Source organism: Rana temporaria, chromosome 2 (assembly GCF_905171775.1).
Source record: "Rana temporaria chromosome 2, aRanTem1.1, whole genome shotgun sequence".
NCBI classification, from domain to species: domain Eukaryota; kingdom Metazoa; phylum Chordata; class Amphibia; order Anura; family Ranidae; genus Rana; species Rana temporaria.
Window position 1 is genome coordinate 366,163,058 of NC_053490.1, and position 27,279 is coordinate 366,190,336.

At 43.8% G+C, this 27,279-nt stretch overlaps 1 protein-coding gene across 3 annotated transcripts in view; it reads right to left on the minus strand.

Annotated features, from left to right (window-relative positions):
* Window positions 1-27,279, minus strand: part of LOC120927185 (dentin matrix acidic phosphoprotein 1-like) — a 115,674-nt gene that overhangs the window by 68,750 nt on the left and 19,645 nt on the right. For all 3 annotated transcript variants that reach the window (XM_040337689.1, XM_040337691.1, XM_040337688.1), the window contains one exon: window positions 13,031-13,089. In XM_040337689.1, coding sequence (XP_040193623.1) covers window positions 13,031-13,089 — 59 coding nt within the window. The remainder of the gene's footprint in view (window positions 1-13,030; window positions 13,090-27,279) is intronic.

The following is a 27,279-nucleotide window of genomic DNA, read 5'->3' on the forward strand; positions in this document are numbered from 1 at the left end:
AGGAACAGTATACCTGGGTGTTTGAGCCATCCAGTCATGCAGACTTTGTGGTTTCTCTTTAGCCCATGCACAGAGGCATAAAAAAAGGCTTTTCCCCAGAGTCCCCTGTGGGGAGCCCACTGACAAACCAAGTTCCGTAGGCCCCCCGCTTACCTTTCCACGCCGCAGGGTATTGCTCATGCAAGAGGCCCAATCTTCCCCCTTCACCGTGGGTATGGTCATAGACCTTCAGGGACCGGGGTCCAAGTCAGGAACACCACACACCTGGACCTATACAGCACTACTGGCAGCAGGTATCCATAGGTTAAAAAACCCAGTCCTGGAACCCAGAGTCCAGCCCTCCAAGGAGAGGCATTATAGGCAAAACCCCATCCACGAATTGGGGCCCGGGTACCGTCCACTTTGGCTATGAAGCACCTTGGACGGATCCGGTCGGCTGGCCCTGGTCCCAAGGACAAACTGCAGGCACAACCTTCAACGTGCACCAACACCTAAGACACTGGCGAAAAAACTGAGGTACTCCCACTATGGGTGGGGGTTATATAGGGAGGGAACTTCCTGTCGGAGAGTGCCAGTGTCCATCACCTGAAGGTACACTATATAACCCATATGTAATGGCTATGCTGCTCTGTGTCCCGTGATGTACGATAAAGAAAGAATTAAGGCAGTTCTGAAGGCAAAAGGGCGTTCAACCTGGTACTAGCAAGGTGTACCTAATAAAGTGGCTGGTGATTATTGGATTGTATACAAATATAACGTATACATCAGGGCTCAAAATTTCAAGTCCTGAGCTACTAGCCAGGCCTCAAGAGTTATCTCGCCACCAGTTGCCCCACCTAATTCATACACTGCCCTGCGCCTAATTGCACCTGTAAACACGCCCTCGTAGATTATCTCATAGAATGACACTGTTAAATGTTTTATGCAGAATCAAGTTACACAATTAAATATTACCAACAACAAATTTAACAAAATGGAACAGGGCACTGGGGGCAGACCAGAGGGACAGGGCACTAGAACTGGGTCTCTTCCCCATTCTCTTGCTGTCTCCTCTGCAACTCCCATCCATCCTCTTTCTCTCTCTCTCTCTCTCTCTCTCTCGCTCTCCCTCTCCTATTCATCTCATCATCAGAGCCTGTGTGTGCGGCTCCACACTTGCATGTCCCCACTTCCCCCTTTTATTCAGGCTGGCAGTGAGGAGAGGAGCTGCAGCACAGCGGGAGGGAGTACAATCCAGTGCTGAGATCCACACAACTGCACAGCCATTGACACCATAGCACAGCGCACACTGACAGCGCACAGCACACATTGAGACCAGTCTGTTCACAGTGCTCAGGCTGAACTGGTGGACACTTACATGGAGCACAAGGAGAAGAAAACTGCACAAACTGGAAGGCTGCCGCTCTCATGTCAGGGCAACTTTCAGTGAGCGCTGCACCGGAGTGGTAATTTTCGCAATCCTCCACCTCACTCATTACTTCCTGCTCCCTGCTTTCCAGCTACATTGGTCGGGGGGAGGGGGGCAGGCTCAGAGAGGTCATACTATCAGTTCCCATGGCTTAATAAGGATTGTAAGGAGAGCACCTGTGTACTGCTCTGCCTGTGCACGACTCACCAGACTACTTTTCCGGAGCATGCACCTTTCCTCTTCAGCCTCCAATCTCATCGGGACTCTAAGTGTAGGCACAGATTGGAGGGAGATTGGTCATGCATCCCTGTCATCACTCGCCCCCCGCTTAAATCCACTCGCCAAATGCTAGTAGGCGAGTGGAAATTTTGAGGGCTGGTATACATATTCAAAAAGCAATAAAGAAAAATTGAAGCTGGGCTCTATCTTGAAAAAAAATGTGCTATTTTATCTTGCTTTGGATTGTTCAATAAAAAAAGTGGGCTTTTGACTTACCAGTAACTTCCTTATCTTGGAGCACAGTATAGGACAAAGGCAGCGTATTTATAGACCATGGGTTATCGGCAGTTACACTGGCAAGCTTTTTGGGGGCATTTCTCCTATAACCCTACACTCCTCAGTTTTATAGCAAGCAATGTAGAGTAAGAAATAGGAGAGAGGGTGCCCAGTACTGTACTGATATGGAAGTTAAAAGCAAGTCAAAATTACTCTTACTTTAAAATCATACAGTACATAACAGGACACAGGCAAAGTACTCATAGACCCTGAGAGGTCCCCATGCAATGAATGTGAAGGGCGGGCAACAACTAGGCAAATTGAACTGTGGCAAAAGGCTCAACAACAAGGGTCAAAAAGACCCAAAGTTCAAAGTGCTGCTACAAGAACCCTGCACCCACAGAAGATTGGACATCCACCTGGAAGAACTTCAAAAAAGTTTGAACAGAGGACCAGGTGATATTACAAAGGTTAAAAAATGTTTAATTAAAGAAAAAAAAAACACAACACACATGTCATACTTGCCTGCTCTGTGCAATGGTTTTGCACAGAGCAACCTTAATCCTCCTCTTTTCAGGTCCCTCGCCAGTGCTCCTGGATCCTACCCCTCCACGGAGTGCCCCCATAGGAAGCCGCTTTCCATAGGGGCGCTTGTGCAAGCTCGCTCCCGAACCACGCTCTTTGCATCTATTCAGATGCACACAGCGCGGCTCAGCCCCACCCCCCACTCTCTGCTCACATGTGTTGGCTAACATAGGCTTGGATGAGAGCAGCATGAGTCAATGGGAGCAAGAAAAGGAGAGTAAAGTGGCTGCAGAGTGCACAGCGCTGGACCGAGATCTGGCCCAAGTAAGTATAGGGGCAGGGGCTGCAGGAGGAGCTACCCTAAAAATGTGTTTTACCTGAATGCATTCAGGTACAAAAAAAACTTTTACAAAAACTGCCAGGAGCAGCAATCAGAGAAAAAGAAGGCCAACAAAACAGTCCAATACCAAAATACAGCCATGGACAGTTACGTAGATTTGTCTTGCAGATAAGGAAATAAACATTTAAAGCGCTATTAAAGCCTTTTGTTTTTGCTTTTTGTTTTTTAACAAACATGTTATACTCACCTGCTGTGTGCAGTGAGCAGCCCGGATCCTCCTCTTCTCGCGTCCTACGCTGACGCTCCTGGCTCCTCCCCCCTGCCAGATGTCACCACAGCAAGCAGCTTACGCTGAAGGCACCCAAGCAGGTGTGCTCCCAAGCCACGCCTCTGTGTGTCTATTCATATACGGAGCTATGGCTTGGCCCTGCCCCCTTCGTCTCCTGACTGACTGACTCACTGGCTGTGATTGACAGCAGCGGGAGCCAATGGCTCTCGCTGCTGCCAAAAGCCAAAGGCCAAAAGCCAATCAGAAGTGCGGGTCCCCATAGAGTCAAGGCTCTCATAGACATTGCTGAATCAAGAGGGGGATCAGGCAAGTATTAGGGGAGGCTGGTGCACACAGAAGATTTTTTACCTTCATGCATAGAATGCATGAAGGTAAAAAATCTTGTGCCTTTACAACCACTATAAATAAGAGGTAGCATACACTGCGGTATCAAACACAACATCCGTTTAGAACAAAGCAAAGTGGAGCAATGCTGCCAATAACTGGAAATGGAGAGTGGATGGACACCCGGACAAAAAACACAAAATGGCATAGTAGATTATAACGTATGGGACAGGTTGTCACTGAAAAAGGCAGACAGGGGATGAGAAGGGATAGGGAGTACAGAAGGAGGTGCATTTGGAGTAGACAGGGTGTGGCCAAGGGGGAAAGAGGCAGGAAGAAAAGAGGGGAAGAAAAAAAAAAAAAAGGAGGGGTAGAAAGGGGAGAAAGGACACAAGGTCACCCCTCTCCCAGGTAAGGACAGGGTAGGCAGGGATTCACAGAGAGTTGGACAGCTCGTTGGAGGTAGGTGTCGGAATACACAAAAGTAGTTAAAGGGTCTCCAAGTTTCAGTAAACCGCTCTTCTGTGTTGTTCAGCATGGCTGTAAGGTCTTCCATGTCCCAGAAGTTGTTAATAGAATATTGACTACAGAAGTTGTTAACTTTAGCAAACCAGAGAGCTTTCGTAGGAAGGTCAGCATCTCTCCAGCGAAGAGGAATGCAGGCCTTAACAGCATTTAGGAGTTGTATAGTAAAATAGTTTTTGCATTTTTTGACTCACAATCAATTGCAACAGGGCAGGCCTCCGGGTTGTCATGCAGGTCAAGAGTGGCAAGTTGTTTAATGAGAGGGGTTGCATCTTGCCATACAGAAAAATATGGTGAAGTTGGGGCCGACCCAACACTACCATCTGGTGAGGATTTTGTAGCTAGTCCCCTGAACTATGGTAGCGATAAATGACTTTTGGGCAAAGTGGAGAATTGTCTCTCTTTCTCTGAATAGGAGTAAGACTCAGGTCTAAAGTGGATTCCCATTTTGTGAGAAACAAGGGGGTATATTCCTCCCCGGAATAAAGCATCCATGGCACAAGGATTCAAAGTCAGTAAGTGGACGGGCAATGCGGGAGTGCTGCCAAAGAAAATAGCATAGTTGAAGGTCACCCTAGAAGTCCAAGGAAGGATCAGCAAGATAAGCGAGATCTGAAGAGATCAAAGTCCCCTCCGATGTTAGAAAGTCTGATAAGCGAGTGTAGCCTTGAGTTAAAAGGCAATGAAATTGCCCATGGTAGAGGCCAGTATTGAATTCAGGGTTGCCCAGCATGGGAATTGAAGGCGAGGGAAGCGGAGAAACTGGGAAGCTTTGGAACGTTTCCTGGGAGACCTGTAAAATACTTCCAAGAGTAGGATGTACGCAAAGCTCCCTAGGCAAGGGGGATTCTAATCCAAGGCCAAATCATGGCTGTACCCCGAGAGTCCTCCAATTCCATGGAAATCCATAGCTTTGCCTCACCATGGCAGTGCCAGTCAACTATCCTAGCAAGATGGATGGCCGTATAATAAGCTTGAACATCCGGAAGGGCAAGGCCCACAGAATACTTAAGTAAAGATAGGCTCTGCAGCGTCTGACGTGGTTTCTTGTGAGAATAGATGAGAATTCCAGAACTATAGACATATAGAAAGGGCTTGCAGCAAGTAGTGGACTCGAAGAAGCATCATCATTTTGAGAGCACTGCAATGACCAAACCAACGTCAGAGTTAGAGAGTGACAATGTAATTTAAGCTTAAGAAGAAGCAGCTGGCAATTGGCTACATATTTCTTGGAGAGATCTGGGGTAATTTTCTGTCCCAAGATATCAAATTTAATCGGCAGCCCATCAAAAAAGGTAAAGAGGACTGTAGAATCTGGATTATGTCAGGGTCTGTAGCACTGTGCTATTTTAACTGGCAATTGTGAGCTCCTGCAACGCTGTACCCAAACAAAATTTATATATTTTTTTCCACACATACATAGAGCTTTTTTTTGGTGGTATTTTATCACCACTGAGTAAATTTTTTAATATATGAAATTAAAAAAGAATGAATTTAAAAAATAATAAAAAAAAACGAACTTCTTCATAAATTTAGACCAAAATGTATTCTGCTACATGGAAAAACAAAAAGAGGTTGTCAAGTAGTATCACCCTAAAATCCAAGTTTGGGTAGTAAAGAATTAGTCGTGAGTCATTTTTCTTGACGTGATTCTTGACGTGATTCTTGACAAGCCTGCCTTGCATACACACGACCGTGGAAAAAAAATGCTTGAGCAAAGCGTGGCGACGTACAACACGTACGACGGCACTATAAAGGGGAAGTTCCATTCAGATGGCGCCACCCTTTGGGCTGCTTTTGTTGATTTCGTGTTAGTAAAAGTCTGGTGAGAAACGATTCGATCTTTTCAGTCTTCGTGCTTTTCAGTCTGTTACAGCGTGACAAATGTGCTATCTCTATTACGAACACTAGTTTTACCAGAACAAGTGCTCCTGTCTCATAACTTGCTTCTGAGCATGCGCGTTTTTTACCCATCGTTAAAGCCTACACACGACCGTTTTTCACGACAAGAAAAACGACAACGTGAAAAACGACGAGGAAAAATTAAAGCATGTTCTAAATTTTTAATGCCCATTTTTCACGTCATGAAAAATTACTCTGGAGCCTACACACGGTCGTTTTTAATGACCATTTTAAAAAATTGCATTTTTCATGTTATGAGAAACGGTCGTGTATACGCGGCTTAATAGTAATACAGCTTAGGTACTTTAGCTACCCAGATACAGACCATACACCCAATTTATATGAATTGAGTAGAGTTGGGTGTCTTCCTCTGAATCATGGTTAATGCATATTGAAAAAGAAGAAGAAAGGGCAAACCGCCCAGACAGGATTCATCAAAAAGGAACAAAAATTGATTTTAGCAAAAATATTAATTATTTATTATAAATAATTCCACCATATAAAAAGTATATAAAAAAAGACGATCCCTCCACCATATATTATGTAAGGCACGAGAACATTATAATCAGTTTTGCCAACCTACCAGATTGAAATTTACTGACATGACTGACATTTTCAAAAGCTACAAAATTACAGTTTTAAGTGCAAATTTTCAGTATAAAGGCTACTAACAAATACAATTGGCAATGTGATTGAAGGTAGATATTACAGGCAAAAAACGTCAGTCCTCTCCAGTGTAAACAACACTGACAGTCCCGCTCCTGGCTTGCCTTGGTCCCGTCCCACAGACCCGCAAAACTAGGCTCCTGGTCCCTTTTACTATGACATTACACGCCCCGTTTAGGCAACGGCTCCACCGGCATTGTAGCAGGCACACTGTAGCAGGCACTCGGATGGTCTCGGCCGGCTCTGGACCAAAACTGTGCATGCACAGTTCCAAGCGAAGCATTACAGCCATATTTTTTACTGCCAACATTTTCCTGTCACTGGCATTTACTGGCAGGAGAAAAGTGCCCGTTATTTACTGGCTGCCAGTAAAAATACTGATGGTTGGCAACACTGGTTATACCAAGGATAGCAACACCACACACATATTCATTCAGACTCAAACAGGTGTCAGCTGAGTAGTGATTAGTTCATAATAAGCAAGATACTGTATCCACTGTATGTTTGAGCTCAAAAGTCAACCAGTTTGACGGTACTTGTAATAGACATGAATTTAAATAGGAAAAATGTAGCCAAAAAATTCCTGTATGATGGGAGTGAAGACCACTTATAAACTGTCTCAGAAAGTAGAACACATGGACTAGAGAGGAGTGTGGAACCAGAAAAAATGAACATATAGTCCAGGGATTGGATAACGGTATAAAATAGAAATGATAATGTATGTAGCGCCTGTGTACTTTTCAGTACAGGTGCTATGTCAAATTTAGTTGGGGGATGAGAGAGTTACCTTGCTCTCATCCGTTTTGATCTGTTAAATTGGGTTTCTGTCAGCCCTGGGCTGTCCTGTGGTGTCAGAGTGTTTTCCAAAGATACCTTCCCATCTTTGGGTAGCAGGTGGCGCCAGAGGGGTCCAGGCAGAGCGCCTTTCTCCAGCAGCCAATGAGAGAAGTGTTTCCCTCGCGGGGCATGCTGGGGGAGGGTATTTCTGTGACAGACGCCATTTTGTGGGGTTCTTCGCCCGTTCCTGGTTCCAGGTGCAGGGCACCCAACTTTAGGGTGTGCGCACATCACTGGCCCCGGCGATATGGCCTACCAGGCCGGGGCGCACGTGCCACGTGGAGTTCCTGACTCTGGGCCCTCATGGCCCAGAGCGACTGCTGCTGCCAAGGGGCCCCAGTGACTTACTGGGTCCCCCACCTCTTATTAAGAAGATCCCAAGCGAGTTGTGCTATTCGGTGGGGAGTCGGTCTGAGGTGAACCCGGAGGCAGGTGATCCAATAGGGCTTAGACGATCCATCGGGGATCTGGGTGACTGGACACTGACAGGTTGTATGCTTGCAAATTGTCAGTCGGTGACCATAAGCTAACAAGTCTACCTGAGGAAGATTCGGGCGAAATTGTGTTTACTGGGAGGATTCGCTCTATCATCCATGTTCATGAGTATTGGGCCTGTGGCAGAGGTCTCACTGCAAATCTAAATCTTACTAGAGCCAAGTCGGTGGCAGAGACTTGTTCCTTCCCAGAAGTTCTAAGTGACACCTTGGCTGCCAGGCCTGTGAGAGGGACCTGTCCAGGGGCACTACACCCACTCCGGCTGGAGTGGCGATGAAGCAAGAGTTATTATCCTGAAGCAGGACTGCTTCGCTTATCTAGAGGCCTGAATCTGCAAGTTTCTCTCCTTTCACCAACCTATTCTATCTACCTTGAGTTGACTGTTGGTCATGTTGGACCAGTAATAAAAGCACAGAAAACGTCACCCTGCTGTCTGGAGATTCCGTCATTTGCTCTCATCACCATCCTCTCCATCATCATCCCTAGACACATCACAGAAGTAACCTAATCATGCCGTCCCAAATCTAACCAGCGGCTCCTCCAGGGGTAGCGCTACATATATACAGTGCCTTGCGAAAGTATTCAGCCCCCTTGAACTTTGCGACCTTTTGCCACATTTCAGGCTTCAAACATAAAGATATAAAACTGTCATTTTTTTGAAGAATCAACAACAAGTGGGACACAATCATGAAGTGGAACGAAATTTATTGGATATTTCAAACTTTAACAAATAAAAAACTGAAAAATTGGGCGTGCAAAATTATTCAGCCCCTTTACACTTTTTAGTGCAGCAAACTCTCTCCAGAAGTTCAGAGAGGATCTCTGAATGATGCAAAGTTGACCTAAATGACCAATGATGATAAATAGAATCCACCTGTGTGTAATCAAGTCTCCGTATAAATGCACCTGCACTGTGATAGTCTCAGAGGTCCGTTTAAAGCGCAGAGAGCATCATGAAGAACAAGGAACACAAAGGAACACACCAGGCAGGTCCTAGATACTGTTGTGGAGAAGATTAAAGCTGGATTTGGATACAAAAAGATTTTCCAAGCTTTAAAACATCCCAAGGAGCACTGTGCAAGCGATAATATTGAAATGGAAGGAGTATCAGACCACTGCAAATCTACAAAGACCTGGCCGTCCCTCTAAACTTTCAGCTCATACAAGGAGAAGACTGATTAGAGATGCAGCCAAGAGGCCCATGATCACTCTGGATGAACTGCAGAGATCTACAGCTGAGGTGGGAGACTCTGTCCATAGGACAACAATCAGTCGTATACTGCACAAATCTGGCCTTTATGGAAGAGTGGCAAGAAGAAAGCCATTTCTTAAAGATATCCATAAAAAGTGTCGTTTAAAGTTTGCCACAAGCCACCTGGGAGACACACCAAACATGTGGAAGAAGGTGCTCTGGTCAGATGAAACCAAAATCGAACTTTTTGGCAACAATGCAAAACGTTATGTTTGGCGTAAAAGCAACACAGCTCATCACCCTGAACACACCATCCCCACTGTCAAACATGGTGGTGGCAGCATCATGGTTTGGGCCTGCTTTTCTTCAGCAGGGACAGGGAAAATTGTTAAAATTGATGGGAAGATGGATGGAGCCAAATACAGGACCTGATGGAGTCTGCAAAAGACCTGAGACTGGGACGGAGATTTGTCTTCCAACAAGACAATGATCCAAAACATAAAGCAAAATCTACAATGGAATGGTTCACAAATAAACATATCCAGTTGTTAGAATGGCCAAGTCAAAGTCTAGACCTGAATCCAATCGAGAATCTATGGAAAGAACTAAGAACTGCTGTTCACAAACGCTCTCCATCCAACCTCACTGACCTCGAGCGGTTTTGCAAGGAGGAATGGGCAAAAATTTCAGTCTCTCGATGTGCAAAACTGATAGAGACATACCCCAAGCGACTTACAGCTGTAATCGCAGCAAGAGGTGGCGCTACAAAGTATTAACTTAAGGGGGCTGAATAATTTTGCACGCCCAATTTTTCAGTTTTTTATTTGTTAAAAAAGTTTGAAATATCCAATAAATTTCGTTCCACTTCATGATTGTGTCCCACTTGTTGTTGATTCTTCAAAAAAAAAATTACAGTTTTATATCTTTATGTTTGAAGCCTGAAATTTGGCAAAAGGTCGCAAAGTTCAAGGGGGCGGAATACTTTCGCAAGGCACTGTATATAGACCCAATGTAGTCTATAATCAGGAAGGGTACCTTCAAAAAAGTTAATTTCAATATAAGGTAAACCAAATATAGTCTCTCCAGTTAAGCATTAGCATCAGCCACACTGATATAGTTGCAGGTTAGCGCCAAGGGAACAGCAATATAATAGGACATGCAGAGAAGGAAATAGAGGAGTGAATTCTCGTACCCGTATGGACATACACAGGGGAGAGGAAATTTGATTAATCACTCCATTCGTAATAGGGCCGTAACGGCCGATGAGCTGTGTCCTTGCTGTTGGCTTGTTTTCAACTGCTTGTGTATGGGGTCACAGAGATCAAGAGAGTGTATTCAGAGAAGCGCCTTGTTGTCAGTTTAGGTAAATGAGGGTGGCACAGAGACAAACAGATGCTTTCTCACTCACTCCGTGGAAGATGCCTTTCACTGTGGTGTACAGTTGTAGAAAGGAGAAGGTGAATAAGTAGGGAGAAGGTGGGGGATTACAAATTGCTTTTACTCCATGTTCAGTTGTTCAGAGATGCAGCTAGCGCAGAGGCATCATGTTTACTGACGCGTTTCCTTCGGTATACGAATTCCTCAGAGCCAATGTGAGGGTGTACCCGAGTTCTATTTGAGAGTATGTCAATCAATCTGACTCATATCACCCGAACCCATTGAAAAAAACACACACACAACACACACATCTACGGCACTGAAGATCACCACGAAAATTAATAGTGCTCCCAAGTAAAGAGAGGACTATATGTTCATTTTTTCTGGTTCCGCACTCCTCTCTCTAGTCCTATGGTCTACTTTCTGAGACAGTTTATAATGGTTTTTACTCCCATCATACAGGAATTTTTAAGCTACATTTTTTCTATTCAAATTCATGTCCATTACATGTACTGTCAAACTGCTTGACTTTTGAGCTCAAACATACAGAGGATACAGTATCTTGCTTATTAGGAACTAATCACTACTCAGCTGACACCTGTTTGTTTGGGTCTAAATGAATATGTGTGGTGTTGCTATCCTTATTATGATAACGTTATCACTCCCTACATAATATATGGTGGAGGTATCGTTTTTTTATATACTTTTTATATGGTGGGATTATTTATAATAAATAATTAATATTTTTGCTAAAACCAGCTTTTGTTCCTTTTTGATTAATTCTATCTATCTGTGTGGTTTGCCCTTTCTTCTTCTTTTTCAATATGTATTCTGCTACATGTCTTTGGTTTGCAAGAAAGTTATACCATCTACAAGCTATGGTATATATACTGGAATTTTTATTATTACTTTTTTTTATACTACTAAAGGCCATGATCAGCGACCTATAAAATGGGACTGAGTGCAGCGGGAAATCTGACACTAACTGGGAACAGACTAACGGCCACTGACATGAATAAGTTATCAGTGCTAATGACACTGGCAGGGAAGTGGTTAAAGACTCTGGTAATCAAGGGCTTAAATGTGTGCCTAACAATGAGTAGTGTGTGTAACGTGCACCGATTTTTACTTTGCAGGTTAAGAAACAGATTGTCAACACAGGGTTCTGGGCTGTGATTGAATACAGCCAATCATTAGCCGGGACCTGCTGACAGACTCCCACTGTGTACAATCAGGGCGTGCATGCCCTAAACCTGGGAAGAGGCAGCAGTGTACCAGAACGTCACTTTGCCTGTACAGGCTACCCATCCACAGTACATTGCGGTTGGTCCGCAAGTGGTTACATTTATGCACAATCTCAAAGCACCCCATTGTAAAATGTAAAAAGCTAAACAAAGTTTTACAACCTTGCCCCAGTGCTGACAGGGGGTTTAAACAAGGATGCCGCGCAGGTGCCCGACATCCTCATCATCAATGACGACATCAGCAGTTGTTAGGATGCTGGCTGGCACAGTGCCATAGTTGTAATGTTGCACAATGAAAACCTACGGCTTTGTGTAACAAAAAGGTAGGTTTGGTCCAGCTGCTGGCTTGTACACAATTTTCGGGCAATTTTTAGGCATTTGGCCAAGGCACCCTGGTCTGAAAAGAGCTGCTCTAGTTACAGCCACATCTGAGGGATACACAGGGGGATTAGTTATAGCGGGGGTGGTTCCACATTCATCACAAGAGTAATTCAATCGGACTGCAATAAAACATGAGGGTGCACAAAAAACATGAGGGTGCACACAGTACAAGAAAATTATAAAATAGGCTGTATACATTCACTTGCATAAGCATAGCAATATGCGTTATTTCAGGTGTGAGACATGTTGCCAAAGTCAAGGAACACAGTCTAAAGGGAGTCATAGGTGATATCCTATTAAGAGACCCACTGCAGCTGGAGCAAATGTTTATGTTCTCCAACATTTGCCGATTATTGTATATTATCCTGCATGTACTTTGTGTGGCAATATTTGTATTAAAAGATGGTGCTTTTAGTATGTCACCTCTCACTGAGCCTAGTGTAGAGCTTACAGTATCTTGTGTTTCCCAGTCCCGCTTTGCTTTTAAGCCGGCTCTCTTCCCATTCAGGCAGGCTTGACAAAATGACGAAGGCCCCTCAAACACATTCACACTTGCCCACTACTACAACACTGTTTTGTTCCTTGTTGGAGAGATGCGAAGCGCAGCCATAGACGCCCAATGGTAATCTATTTTTGAGGCTCTGGTGGCAGTACACAGAGGCACACTGATCGGAGTTGTCCATGTGTTTTTTTCTGATGTTATACTCACCCACTTCTTTCTGCACTTGGAGTGGGACACAGGCTTTTTACGTAATATGTAATAAGTGTGCCACATTTTAATAAAGCAGTGTGATATGTGTTCACCAATTCCTGCGATGTTGTTTTCTGACATGTTAACATTAGCTGTAACCCTCAAAAAAAAAAACAGCACTGAGGTTGAGCTTGTGCCTCGGAAATAATTTGCATGCCTATATGAGCATAGTGACAGATGAACATTAATTGTAAGCATCGCTTTTCTTTTTTTAAAACATTTCTGGAGAGAGACATTTCACGCATGCAAAAACAAAGAATATATTGTTATTACTCCTACCGATGATCCTGATAGCCACCTCTGTAGGGAGTCGACTGGTGATTTCTAGGAGGAAAAACCTTAAAACAAAAACCAGAAGACAAAAATACAACTGGTTAACTGTATTCCCCACAATGAACATAATCAAACATACATGCAAAATTCAGATGGCCATACAGTATATTAAAATAGAAATGTAATTCTGCATAACATTAGTAGTGGCACAGTTCAAAATGTATTAAAAACATTGCATCATTTGCTCCAGAGCCCCCTTTAAAAAGGGCAACATGTAGGCTAAAGTTAGCCACAAACATAAAATGCTTTTGCCTGCAAGAGAGCTTCAGAGGGTGGGCGGATGACAGCAGGGGCACTACCTATCAGTGACTGTGAAAAAAGATACACCAGAGGGCGAATATTTAAGTGTATCTTAAAATTACATTTATTAAATGAGAAAGACAAAAGCAACTCAAAGACTATAAAATGCAGAAAACATGTCACAAGGACTGAGATATGTGCTCTGCATTTCATAGTCTGGAGTTGCCATTTGTCTCTCTCATGTAATACATGTAATTTTAAGCTACACTTATGGCCCGTACACACGATCTCAAAATGGGACGAAAAATACCACTTTCGAAGTGATAGTACGATAATCAGATCGTTAGCACATCGCTTTCGAGAGCCGACCACGACAGTTCATCCGATATTATCTGATCGGACAAACACAAACATTTTTCTCGTAGGATACCAGATCGTACGATTTTCGTTTAATCAGTACACTCGTCGTCCAAAAATACAATAGAAATACACTACAACACATGACATCACTTCCGATTTCTTATTCTGTCATATACGGGAAATTTTCCTAACTTTAGAAAGCTCTCCATTTTCGATATGCGACTAGCATGCAAACAAACAAAACAAAAAAACAGACGATCTGTCGTCCGATTTTTGGATCGTTATACGAGCCATTAGATCTGCACCCTCTGTCCATCTTAAGCAGCTGCAGCTGTGCCCCCTGCATACCACTGCATCCTTTAATAGCTCTTTGTCACTACGGTGTACCCCCTCTCTACAACTGCACCTCTGGACTAGAGGTCGACCGATATGGGTTTTTCTCTGGCTGATGCCGATATATGATGCCGATTTTTGCGGCCGATATATTGGGCAGAGTTTTGCATTGGGATGCATTGTGGAGGGGGGATGGATGGTGCTGGGCGTGGGTGGTAAATGCGTTGTAGAGGGTGATGAATGGATGGTGCTGGGCGTGGGTGGGGGATGCATTGTGGAGGGGGATAGATGGATGGTGCTGGCCGTGGGTGGGGGATGCATTGTGGAGGGGGATGGATGGATGGTGCTGGCTGTGGGTGGGGGATGCATTGTGAAGGGGGGTGGATGAATGGTGCTAGGCGTGGGTGGGGGATGCGTTGTGGAGGGGGGTGGATGGATGGTGCTGGGCGGGGGATGCGTTGTGGAGGGGGATGGATGGTGCTGGCCATGGGGGATGCGTTGTGGAGGGGAATGGATGGAGCTGGCCGTGGGTGGGGGATGCGGTGTGGAGGGGGATGGATGGTGCTGGGTGTGGGATGGATGGTGCTGGGCGTGGGTGGGGGATGCGTTGTGGAGGGGGATGGATGGATGGTGCTGGCTGTGGGTGGGGGATGCGTTGTGGAGGGGGGATGGATGGATGGATGGAGCTGACCATGGGTGGGGGATGCATTGTGGAGGGGGATGAAGATGATTGAGTTGCATTGTGAAAATGGATTAGGATGAGAGTTACATTGTGAAGAGGCTGATATCCACCCAGAGTCATCTTCATCCATTTTCACAATGCAACTCAATGCCAGCTTGTCAGTCTTAGCCAGGTGTCCCATCAAAGGAGATTAATGTCTACAGGGGACACAGCAGCACACATTACATTTTTGACTTACCCTCCATCCATGCAGAGAAGGAAGAGGAGGTAGTGCTGGCCACGATCACCTGTCTGAGTTACTAGTCAGACAGGCAGCAGTGGCTCGGGCTTGTTACATGTTTGATCATCATGATGCTTTCTTCCTCTGCTACAGCCCGCCGAGGTAGGGGGGCGGGGCTGGGCGATGCTACTGAAACTTGTTTATCTTCTCCTCCATAGGGGCCAGCACAGGCTATCAGCGGCGCGGGGGTCTGATTTATCGTGCTGCTGTAGGTGGAGCGGGGCACTGGAAAGCAGGGTTTAGTGTAGCAGCCGAAAATCGGCCTAATTTTCACAATAATCGGCCGATGCAGATTTCTTAAAAATGGCCAAATATCGGCCGATATATCGGTCAACCTCTACTCTGGACCCCTTTACATTACACAGCACACTGCACCTTTGGACCCCTTTACATTACACAGTACCCCACAGCTCTGGACCCCTGCATGTTACACAGATCCCCCCCCAACAGTTCTGGACCCCCTGCTGGTTACACAGAACCCCCTCCCTCAGTACAGACCCCTCTACCTCAGAATAGACACCCCTTTCAGTACATCCCACCTACAGTGCAGACCCCCCATTCAGTACAGACCCATAATGTACCTCAGATGATGATCAGCATAGGACATGCACGGCAGGTTGGGTCCCCTCCTCCTGTGTAGACAAAGGAGGAGGAGGGGGCTTCACTCTGCTTGGCTCTTAGACAGCCTGTGTCCTATCATTATGGGTCCCCTATCAGATAGTGCCCGGCCTAGACTGAGCATGCGCAATCCGAGATCACGGAAATCTGAGAATTAACATCTGTTCCATCAGCTGTAGTTGGAGCATGCGCAGTTAACATGCCGCTTGCGATGCTTATCCACGCCACTCGCTCTATCAGATGGGGGACCCATCAAGATAGAACAGCGCTGCCCGCGCTCAAATACAGCAAGGGGTGGATGTTTTTTTCTAAGGGGCGGATGTATTATGCTTATTCAGTGAGCGCGGCCTCTTATAATCATATCTGCTCCTTTGATTAAAACCATCCGCCCCTTGCTGTATTGAGTGAGCGCGGCCAGCACTGTTCTATCAACGAGCGGTGTGGATAAGCATTATACACCCGCCCCTTTGAAAAAAACATCCGCCCCTTGCTGTATTTAAGGCCAGCGCTGTTCTATCTTGATGGGTCCCCCCTATGATAGAGCAAGCAGCGTGTTAACTGTGCATGCTCCAACTACAGCTGATGGAACAGATGTTCATTCTCTGAGATTTCCGTTATCTCCGATTGCGCATGCCCAGTCCAGGCCATGCACTATCTGATAGGGGACCCATTTTGTTAGAATACCGGGACTGATCAGAGCCGCTCAGATAGCCCCCAGCCACGAGAGAAGGGGATCATTGTGGGCCCTGACAACGGGTGTCACCCGGGTGCGGCCTGTACCCCCCACCTTGCAAAGCCACTGCAGCTCGCCTCTCCATGTATGCCCTTACCTGCCTGTCACTGCGGCACTGCTGCCTAAACCCACCCGCTGTCACCGCTTCAATTGCGTAGAGGGGGGCGCCGGCCGTACACCCGCCCAGTGTGTGGCACCCGGGGTGGCCCACCCCCCACTTGATACGCCACTGCATCTAGGCCAGCCTTTTTCAATCAGGGTGCCCTGAGGTTTCTTCAGGGGTGCCTTGGCAAAATGCCTAAAAAAAATCATATACATATACATACACACACACACACAGCAATACCTCAGATTGCGAGATTAATGCAGTTAACGAGCAGTTTGCAATACAAGCTATTTTAAAATTTTTTAAAGTCCTGACTTGATTTGCGAGCGGTCTCGCAAAATGAGCAGGATTCAAGCCTCTGCGGTGTGCAGTACCGCGAGTTGCGGGGGTGCTGATAACACTCAGAAAAAATAAGCTTCTCTGAGTGTTTCCAAGAGTGTCCGGTGCCCCCCCACATCTGGCCAAATGCGGTACTGCATACAATAGAAGTCACTGTGGAACGAATTATCTAAGTTTCCATTGACTTCTATGGGGAAACTTTCTTTGATATACGAGTGCTTTGGATTACAAGCATTCTTCTGGAACGAATTATGCTCATAATCCAAGGTACCACTGTATGTATGTATGTATGAATGAATGTATGCATGCATCCCTTTCTCCCACAGTATTTTTTACTCCGCACACATGTAAGGGATCACCAGGCACCCAGAACAAGACTGCTCGCTCTTCCAAACCAGCATTTTAGACTACCTCCAAGTAGCACTGGCGGGCCAAAACTCTGGCATGAAGGTTTGCTCTGATAGGGGGCATCTTTTAAGCTTGTATTTGCCGACTTATCAAAACACATGGGTATAGGAGGTACTGTTTACACAATGGAGTCCTTCTCCAGAAAGATTTTTTGCTTCAAAATATTTCCCTAGCCCTCAGTGTGCTGCAAAACTTTTTTCAGACCATTAAAGGTCCTGTGTAGCCAAGAGGGTAACTTCAGGTCCTCACCAATAGCACATTGGGGGGGGGGGGTTCTATTACAGTTTGTTAGTTGTGTCCAAGAAGAGTGCCAATAAGCCGATTCTGGACTCAAGGCCCTAAACAGGTTTGTAGAAGAAGCGCAGAATAGCCAATTGCCTGTTGGGGGGATCAGGAAGGAATTATTTCCCCCCTCTGGAGTAAATTGGATCATGCTTTATTTGGGTTTTTATTTGCCTCCTTCTGCATCAACTTTGGGTATAGGAGTGTATATATTGTGTGTGTGTGTGTGTGTGTGTGTGTGTGTGTGTGTGTGTTTTTCCCCTAAGTTGTTTAAACCAGAATAAACATCATCTGCTTCCATCAATATTTAAGATGCGTATCTTCATTATCCTTATCTTTCCTAACTTTCTGTGCTTTGCTGTACTCAAAATTCCCAGTTGTTGCCACTCACCTTTGGGCTGAATTCATCCCTTGCCTCAATCCTAGCTCTGCTGAGAACCAAGGGCAGATCTATGGTCAGTTACTGTGATCATCTGTTGCTGTGCAGGGAGACATCAACTCTGCACACTAGAAGGACTTTGGATAGAACTGACTAGAGTACTTGGAACTAGCCCTGGAACCTGGTGTAGCTAGAGCCAAGGTAGTTGAGTCAGATGTCGCCATTTTGGACATGGAGGTTGTCTTCCTGGGTGATGAGGCAATATTCTTCCATATTTCCCAGAAAGAGTTTTCCTGAAGTGCCTCTAACTGTTGCAGGTTGTTGGAGATGAAGTTTTTCTTTTTATGGGTTTGTTTGCATTCCTTCTGTAGGATTCAATCGGCTATCCTTAGGTCAGTGTTGTCAGGGTCTATGTGTTTGTAATTTTTTGTCAAACCATTTTACGGATTGTTTGTTGATTGGAGTCTTGTAGTTGACTTTTTCAGCTGGGCGGTTTCTGTAATAGTGTGTAATATTTTGTGGAAGTCCTTTGCAGTCTGGTTCACACCTCGTGAGCTTACCTCACAGGCGTAGTTTTGGAAGTTTGAGCCGTTTCGTGGTGTCAGGTCTGTCAGTTACCTTCCCTTCAATTTGTAGTACACTGTTTGGCAAATTTAAATGATGGTGGTAGGTTGCCGAGAGAAGGCTGATGAAATTTTGTCGATGGTTAGAGATATAATATAAATATATATATTATATCTGTAACAGTAGTTGGTTGTGGTCTGACAGGTGTGTTTGTGGAGTGACTGCAAGGCCCTTTTTACACCAGCGGACCGATTATCAGGTCCGGCTCAAAAATTGACAGGTGGACAAAATCGGACCACTCATTGTGCTCTATAAGGTGGCAGATGTCAGCGGACACGTGTCTTGTCACCCGCCAGCATCTGATCCGCTAAAAACAGACGGCTGGGGATACATTTGCCATCTGTACGGCGTCAAGATGACAATCGGATGGAAATAGACATGCAGTTCGTTTCCATCCGACAGCCCCATAGAGTACAGCGGGATGAATTTGTGTCCGCTCTGCTTTGCAGAGCAAACAAGGACTTGTTATCCGCCTGGAGAGATCCCCCGCTGAGCAGGCAGATCCGCTTGGATGGATTCCACCCCATGTTCTCCCTCGGTGTGGCCCTTGAGGATGTAGAGTCCTAGACTGACACAAATTCAGCCATTTTCTTCCATTTAGGTTGATTGCACTGCCATAGCGGTTTCTTTGTATCCGTATCAACTCGTGACAGTAATTTGCAGAACCCAGTATATACCCGTTGCCATCAGAACTTATATAGTCATTTTTCCTTCCTGTCCTAGCAATGATGTCTCCAAAGATTAGCACTTGTCCTAGGGATTGAGAGTGGATAGCATCACTCTAAGACCTTATAGGTGTCTCATCTGAAATATGGGGACTCTGGTAAGGCAATGTATGCTGCACACAGGTAGAGGTCAGACTGAAACTTATGCCGCGTACACACGACTGTTATTCTTGTCATGAAAAAAAAGTTTTTCTCAACGCAATTTGTCGTGATTCCTCTCAAGCCTGCCTTGCATACACACATTTGTGAAAAACAATGCTCGAGCAAAACGCGGTGACGTACAACACATACAACGGCACTATAAAGGGGAAGTTCCATTCGAATGGCACCACCCTTTGGGCTGCTTATGCTAATTTCCCCGTCTCATAACTTGCTTCTGAGCATGCGTGTTTTTCCCCCTTGTTAAAGCATACACCCGACTGTTTTTCACGACGTGAAAAATGACGAGAAAAAATAGAGCATGTTCTAAAAAAAATTAGGCCATTTTTCTCATCCAGAAAAATGCTCTGGAGCATACACACGACCGTTTTTCACGACCAAATTTTAAAAATTTTATTTTTCTCGTCATGAAAAACAGTCGTGTGTATGCGGCATAAGGGTAGAACTACTTATTCTTATCCAGATGTGGCTGTCACTTTTTTTGGTTGCACCGATTTTCTCTAGCTCCTCCTTATACCACACTAGCATTACTCCTGAACACAAACCCTGTTTGATGTTTCTATCTTTCTGTGCGAGGACAGATAAGTCGCTATATCCAGTAGGTACTAATGGTTCATCCTGTGCCTGAGTAATTTTAGTTTTGCCACGTTTACATGGCGCAATTTGCCGTATTTGCATTTAGAAGCGTTTCTAAATAGCCAAGAACGGAAAATACCTGTAAACGAAACGCTGCTAAACACGTGTTACCGCATTTAGAGGAATTTGAAGCGCCAAATGCTTCTAAACGCGTTTAGAAGCATTTGGCACTTGAAATGTCTCAAAACTCAGATTCTGAACCCATTTATTTGCATTCCAAAAAAAGTTTCTAAACTCAACTGCCTAGAAACGACTGTAAACGACCCTGTGTACAGGTACTGATAAGATAACATAGAGGAGAGTTTAGGAGCAGTTGAAAAAAAATGCCCAACTGCTCCTAAACATCCGTTTACCAGCAGCAGTGTACATGAGGATTTAGAAGTTATTTTGTTTTTCTTTCCACTACATCATCTAGTAAATAGGTCCCATAAAGACCTCTGGAGACACATATTACCAACTAGGGGCATTCTGTATTAAGGTAATAAAGTGCTATGTCTCTTGGTCTTGCAGGAAAGGACATAAATAAAATATAGAAAAAAGGGACAGTTCTATTGTTTCACACTGGAGCGGTGCGCTGTCAAAACGCAATTTTCTTTTCCTGAAAGCAGCATTTTTGGAGCGGTGAAGGAGTGGTGTGTATACCGCTCCTCCACTGCTCTTGTCCATTGAAATGATTGGGCACCGCGGCCATACCGCCGGCAAAGTGCAGCTTTGCGGTGCTTTTAGCCTTTTTCGGCTGCTAGCGGGGATTAAATGTGCCCCGCCAGCGGCCGAATACCTCTGCAAACATGACAATAAAGTGTCTCTAAAAATAGTGGCACTTTACCACTGATGACACCTGCGCCCCAGTGTGAAAGGGGCCTTAGTCTGTGGCTGTAATAGCTGGATGGTGATGCATCCATAGGTTGGGTGGTTGGAAAGACAGGGGAAATAATAAGGATTAAAAAGGAAGGCAGCCATCCTTCAGAGTGTGTCCAGAACTCTGCAAGACATGTAAAGGGAAAAAAACTGGAAAGGGGAGGCGCCGAACTGAGTGTAGTATTAAAATAATGACTTTAATAGGATAAGATTAAAAACACTTAGAAGATGATAGAAGATGCATGCTCGTCAAAGTAAAGTGCAGTCCTGGCATTCCACATGGCTGTGCGTGTCCCACCGCTGTTTCAGATAGCTGGAAGATTGGACAGCTATCCAAAACAGCGGTGGGACGCGCAGAGCCAGGGGAATGCCAGGACTGCACTTTATTTTGACGAGCATACATCTTCTATAATCTTGTAAGGGTTTTTAATCTTATCTTATTAAAGTCATCATTTTACTACTACACTCAGGTCGGCGCCTCCCCCTCCCTGTTTTTTCCTTCATACATTCAGATAGAAAGGGTTTCTAGATAAGTAAGGGGGAGAGCCCTTATCCAAACCAGTAGAAGAAAAAGGAGACTACCAACTGTGCATACAGTATTTAAATATCCAAACTCTGCAACTCAGGATAAGAAACAAAAACAAGTACTAAGGGGAGGGTGAGAAAGTGTTTAAGATATTCATATAACAGAAACTTCCATAAACTAGGACATCATCATGGTTATAACAATTATAAAACTTGATATGGAGTATGCAATGTCCCCTTACTATGTGTGCTCCTTGTGATTTCTATGTTGATAACATGAGATATTGTGCTTAATTATTTATTGTTAATATTATTTTATCTTTTTTTTTTTTGTGGTTGTGTACACTGGATCTCTTTTGTACAAAGTCATTTTTTTGTTTTTTTGCTTGAAAAAAAATGTTTTTGTTTTTTTTAAACGAGGTCTAGGACATTAAAAAAATAAATCTATAGTAAGATAAAGAGGAGAAGTATACCCCAAACCAGGCTTCAGGTAACAGGAGGACAAAGTCCCAGTGTAAGCAGAGCCTACACATTGCAGAATTACATACAATTACGTAAAAATCTATAAATGAAAAGAAAATTTTAACCACTTCAAAACTGGGACAATTCTAACAATTTCTCACATTAAAATGCAAAACTTTTTTTAACCAATTAAGGACCGGAAGAATTTACTCCCAATGACCAGGCCATTTTTTGCAATACGACACTGTGTCGCTTTAACTGACAATCGCACGACATTGTACAAATAAAATTTATATATTTTTTTCCCCCCACAAATAAAGCTCTCCTTTGGTGGTATTTGTGATAATAAAAAGTCCTCATCAGTTTAGGCCAATATGTATTCTACAGGTTTTTGGTAAAAAAAATAAAAAAAAATGCACCAGGCGATCTGGTGCTTAGCAATTAGGGTTTTTTTTGTTTTGTTTTTTTTAGAACAAAAATTTCTCAGGACTGGCCTAAACGGAAAATGAAAATGCTACATAAAAAATTAATTTTAAATTCAACCAGTGTTATTACCTAAATCTGTCTTGTGATACAAATATCAACATGCGGAACATAATGCGGAACATAATGACAGGTAGGAGAGGGCAGAGATGAGTTATTCAGTCTGCTGCTGATCCTTCACAGTCTAATCACAGCTTTGGGGCATGATAGTGGTGATCTAGCTTTATGTATTGAAAATATGTAAACTCCAACAATAAACGTAAACAAATAAAAGTTTACCATGCCCAATTTCTATTGATATTTACAGATTCATCAAGCTGACACAATTTGGTTTGTCCTGTCTGATGCGCTCCAAAATTAAAATGTTACGGTGTACAGTAATGACTATTTGGGAAAGCCGCGTTTCCAGAACTTATAAAGAAATTCTCTGTGCATCCTCCTTCAATGGTACACTGCAGAAAAACGTGGACTGGAGATGTTGCGGAGAGTGAAGATTGGGAAGACATGTGCGATTATCAATTCATGCACTTAGTCTCTGTCAGAGACAGGCTTATCCATTATATATTTTAACATAGAATCTATTTCACTCCAGGAATTTACTAATCAGTCACTCTTCTCTGAATGTTGGCATTGAACTTATTCTTACGCGGACTTTCATCTATCTTTTGGCAACGTCCATTGATTCAACAGTTCTAAAATGGGGATAATCAAATTCAAAGCTAAAAGTTACTGCTTTGTCCATCCGAGCATCTATTTCTGTCTACTGGTACTGGTGGAAGAGGTAGCCTCCACAATAGCTCTTAGAACACTCCTTGGTATACTTCTGTTTTGTGCTCATAAGGCAAAATTGTATTACCAACTGCCCTCTAACCTTTTGAAAGGGACTGTGTAATTCTGCACTACCATTTTATAAAATCATTTAGATAAATAGAGCTTGCCTAGCAAAATGTTAAAAAATATAGTACTGGTTGCCGTTTGTGAGTACCACTAATCTGTAAGTGCATGATAGAGAGTCTTAGCTCCTTAGTTTGATTAGATAGGATCATAATCTGTCTCAATTCCTAGGAACTGTGCAATGGATAGAGGAGTTATTGATGTGTGTAGAGAGGAAAAAAAAAGTTCTCACTTATCGTTTTGTCGCTACAAGTCAGCAATAGATTCAATATTTATAACTAGGAAGCAGATAAGGCTGCACGTTGACGACCTGTCAACGTATAGCCTTATCTGCTTCCTAGTTATAAATATTGAATCTATCGCTGACTTGTAGCGACAAAACGATAAGTGAGAGCTTTTTTTCAGTCTCTGTATTTGTATTCTGGGGTCGGGAGGACTGTGTTTGGCAGATTTAACAAAGCAAGAAGTGTGTCTGCAGACTGTTGAGAGGAAAGGAGGGGACGGTCAGAAAGGATAGCAGGGGTGTTGGAACAGGGACTAAGTTGCTGACTGAACAAAATTCTGCCATTGCTGATCACAATCAGACCTGAGAGAAGCAAAGCTCATTGCACAAGATCTGGCCTCAGAGACTGGGAACCTTCTCCCTGGAAGAGTGTGAGGAGTGATTTGGATGCCTGGTGTGTTAAAACTACTAGAGAGCACCACTGCTTGTAACTAAAGAAAAAAGAGTGACCGTCTCCGCAGGATTGAAAGAGAGAAATCATAGCAACTTCTATCCCTGTCTGAGTATTTAAAATGAATCAGAGCACATGTCTGGAGACCCAGAAGAGTTCTCCATTGGTCTGTTAAGAGACTAACATTGTTATGTCTGCTGGGAACTGTTGTGCTTTCTTCAAGGGCCCCAACTTTGCCATCCAACATTTTTTTCCCCATCAATCACTGGCCAGTAGGATAAAATCGGGACTGTTATAAGAATTTAGGACTGGCTTAATATACTGTTAGGTAAATGCAGTTCGTCCGTATTTTAAAATACATTTTCAATAGTGCCATCGTATGCCTGTATGAGGAGCATACATTTTGGATCCTTAATTTCCTTATATATAAAAGTTATATGTGGCTGTCTCATTTAATCTGGAAGGGCCCCTTTCAATTATCCACTCATAAATACTTCTGCAAGTTTTGGGGCTAATAGGACACAGGAAGTGTAATGTTATCTTCCTATTGTTTGTAACAGAACAGTTGTTAATTATCTTCTTTTAGGCTATGCTTGGCCTATTAAATTCTTTGAAATATCCTAAAGTATAACTAAAGCAGATGGCGATGAACATGTGAGAGCGTGTGATGTGGCGGACTCTGATCTAGCAAGACTTTCAGCAAGAAACGCCGGTCTCAGCTAAGCGTCTGCTGATCTCCCTCCCTGTGGCGGATCCGAACGGTAACCCACAAGGAGGGATTCCCGAATGGGCAGTGAAGTGGCAAAGGGAGGGCAGCAGGTGTTCCTGAGTGGTCCCGGACTCTTGGCCCTCTAGCTTCCCAAGACGGACGAATGGACTGGCTGACGGGATAAAAGATCCCTCTTTAGGTGATGCTTGGGATCCAGCAGCGCGGTTTAGGCCCTGTATACGGCTGAGGAGGTGATGGTGAGATCCCTGGTCGAAAAGGAGTGAAAACGGAGCAGCAGACAGAGCGGTAGGCTGAAAACTGCCTTAGAGAAAGAGGGGGCAAAGACTGTATGCGCAGGAGAGAGGAGAGGCCAGGTGAGGAAGGACGTGGATCTCTGCTGAGAAGTGGGGAATTTTTGGAGCCGCAAGGCTACCCAATCAGTGGGTCTGGATGGCCCCAAAATAAGCCACGTGCTAAAGCACAGATAAATACCCCCTGTTCCTCCCCTACATCAATGGCAGCGAAGACAACAGTCAACAATAAAATCCCCCCAGGCTGGAATATCAGCAGACTCAGACTGCAATAGAGAAAGAGGTGGAGTTGGTTCCCACTGGCAAAGTTATCATGGAAGATATTAAAGCAAGTAGTGAGGCCCTTACAATAAAAATGTATGCCTCGGCAGTTGATGTCAGTTTAATAAGGCATGAGTTGATAAAATACAGCAAAGGATTTTAGAAATGGAAACCTGTGTTTTAAAAGGTAGAAGACAAATAAAAACAGATAATAGAGAATGACATATATTGAAAAAACAAATTAGTGCACTACAAGTCAGAGCAATTGATACAGAAAGCCGTTTGAGAATAAATAACATTTGGATTGTGGGTTTACCAGAACGGGTGGAAGGTAATAACCCCTTTTTGAATTTTCAGAGAAATTATTGATTAAAAACTCTCGGCCTTACAGATATGTCTACAACCTTTGCGGTAGAGAAAGCGCATAGGATTTATTTCTGCTCTCCAAAACCAGGGGCACCCGACTATTTTTTATGTGCTTATTGAATTATAGAAATCGGGATCGTATTCCATCAGCAGCCAGGATAAGGGTGGACTTACAATACGAAAATGCTAAACTATTATTTTTCCCCCCAATTATCCTCTGGAGATTCAGCAGCAAAGAAGAGCCTATACGGAAGTACGGAGAAGACAGAGAGAAGGGGATAAAATTGTGTCTTTTATACCCCAGTAAACTGAGGGTGATCGATGGGACATACACACGGTATTTTGAAAAACCAACTGCTGCAGCAGAATAGATCTCTCTCCCCCCATTTTTTGAGGGTATATATGGAATTATCAAGTAATGGAGTAATGCAAAGGATATAATAATAGCACTAAAGAAGAACATTTTTATTTTTGGGTGGGGGGTACACGAATGAATATCGATTTTTGGCAATGACAACAGCACTATATATTAAACAATGTATAATAATATATCCTCTTGAGGTGACAATGGGATGGGGTAAATGGTGATTTATTGATAAGGCATCTGAGATAGACAATCAGAGAGCCCGTCTGACAATTTGAAAGGAAGGGCGACTGTTTTTTGTATTGGGGTTGATTTGGGTTATGTTGGATACTGAGTATAGAATAGAAACTATGGTCAGTGAAAGATCCTCTCCACTCCCATCCATGTATGGATGGGGTTGTAAATAAGAGAGGGGAGTGGAAAGGGATAGGGAGGGGAGTGGAAAAGGATAGGGTGGGATGGGAGGAGGAAGGTTAGGGGAATGTAAGGATGTGGAGTTTAGAGGCTCAGCAATGGTGTGGTTTAAGGGCTCTGTGGACATCTCTTTTGAAAGCCCGGTGGTTTAGGATATGGAAGAGACATCTGTTGTCCCCATATCTTCTGTATAATGCCAAGTAAAAATAATTGTTATTCTGTAATATCCTGGAATTTGAGGCCTAAACTCTAAGTTTAAACAAGCATTAATGTTCCAACATATAAGAAAATATAGTCCACAGGTAATTAAACTCCAGGAGACAAATTTAAAGGGAGGGAAATTAATAACTTTAAAAAAAAAGCCTGGATACAGAAGGTATATCATGCTACCTACTCCTCGTATGCTAGAGGGGTATCAGTCCTAGTAAATAAATCCTTTCCTGGAGAAATAGAAAAGGCTTATACAGATACACAAGGGAAGTAAGTTATCTTACTATATACGATTGGACAACAAAGACATATTATATTGGCAGCATATATTCCACCTCTTTTTTCTGTTAGAATTTTGAATGAGATAATGGAGAAAACTATTCAATATCTTCCAGCAAAGTTATCACTTACTGGAGATTTTAATTCAGTTCTATCTCCAGAGCTGGAAAGACCAAAACCCCCCCAAGCAATACGCAGCTGAATGTGTAATTGGGCACAGGCGACAGGGCTAACAGAAAAAAAAGAAGCCTACTCCTGTTTTTCCACCTCTTATAAAAAACAGCATCTCGAATAGATCTAGCCTTTGCAGATTCAACAATGTTAGCAGATATTGCAGAGGCCACATACTTACCAAGTGGTCTTTCAGACCACTCTCCTCTAATTTTATCAATGCGTATCCCTACTCCGAGGGATGCATCATTGTGGAGATTAGTGCCTCAATGGGTCTTATACCCGGAAATAGTGGGAAAAATTTGATCTA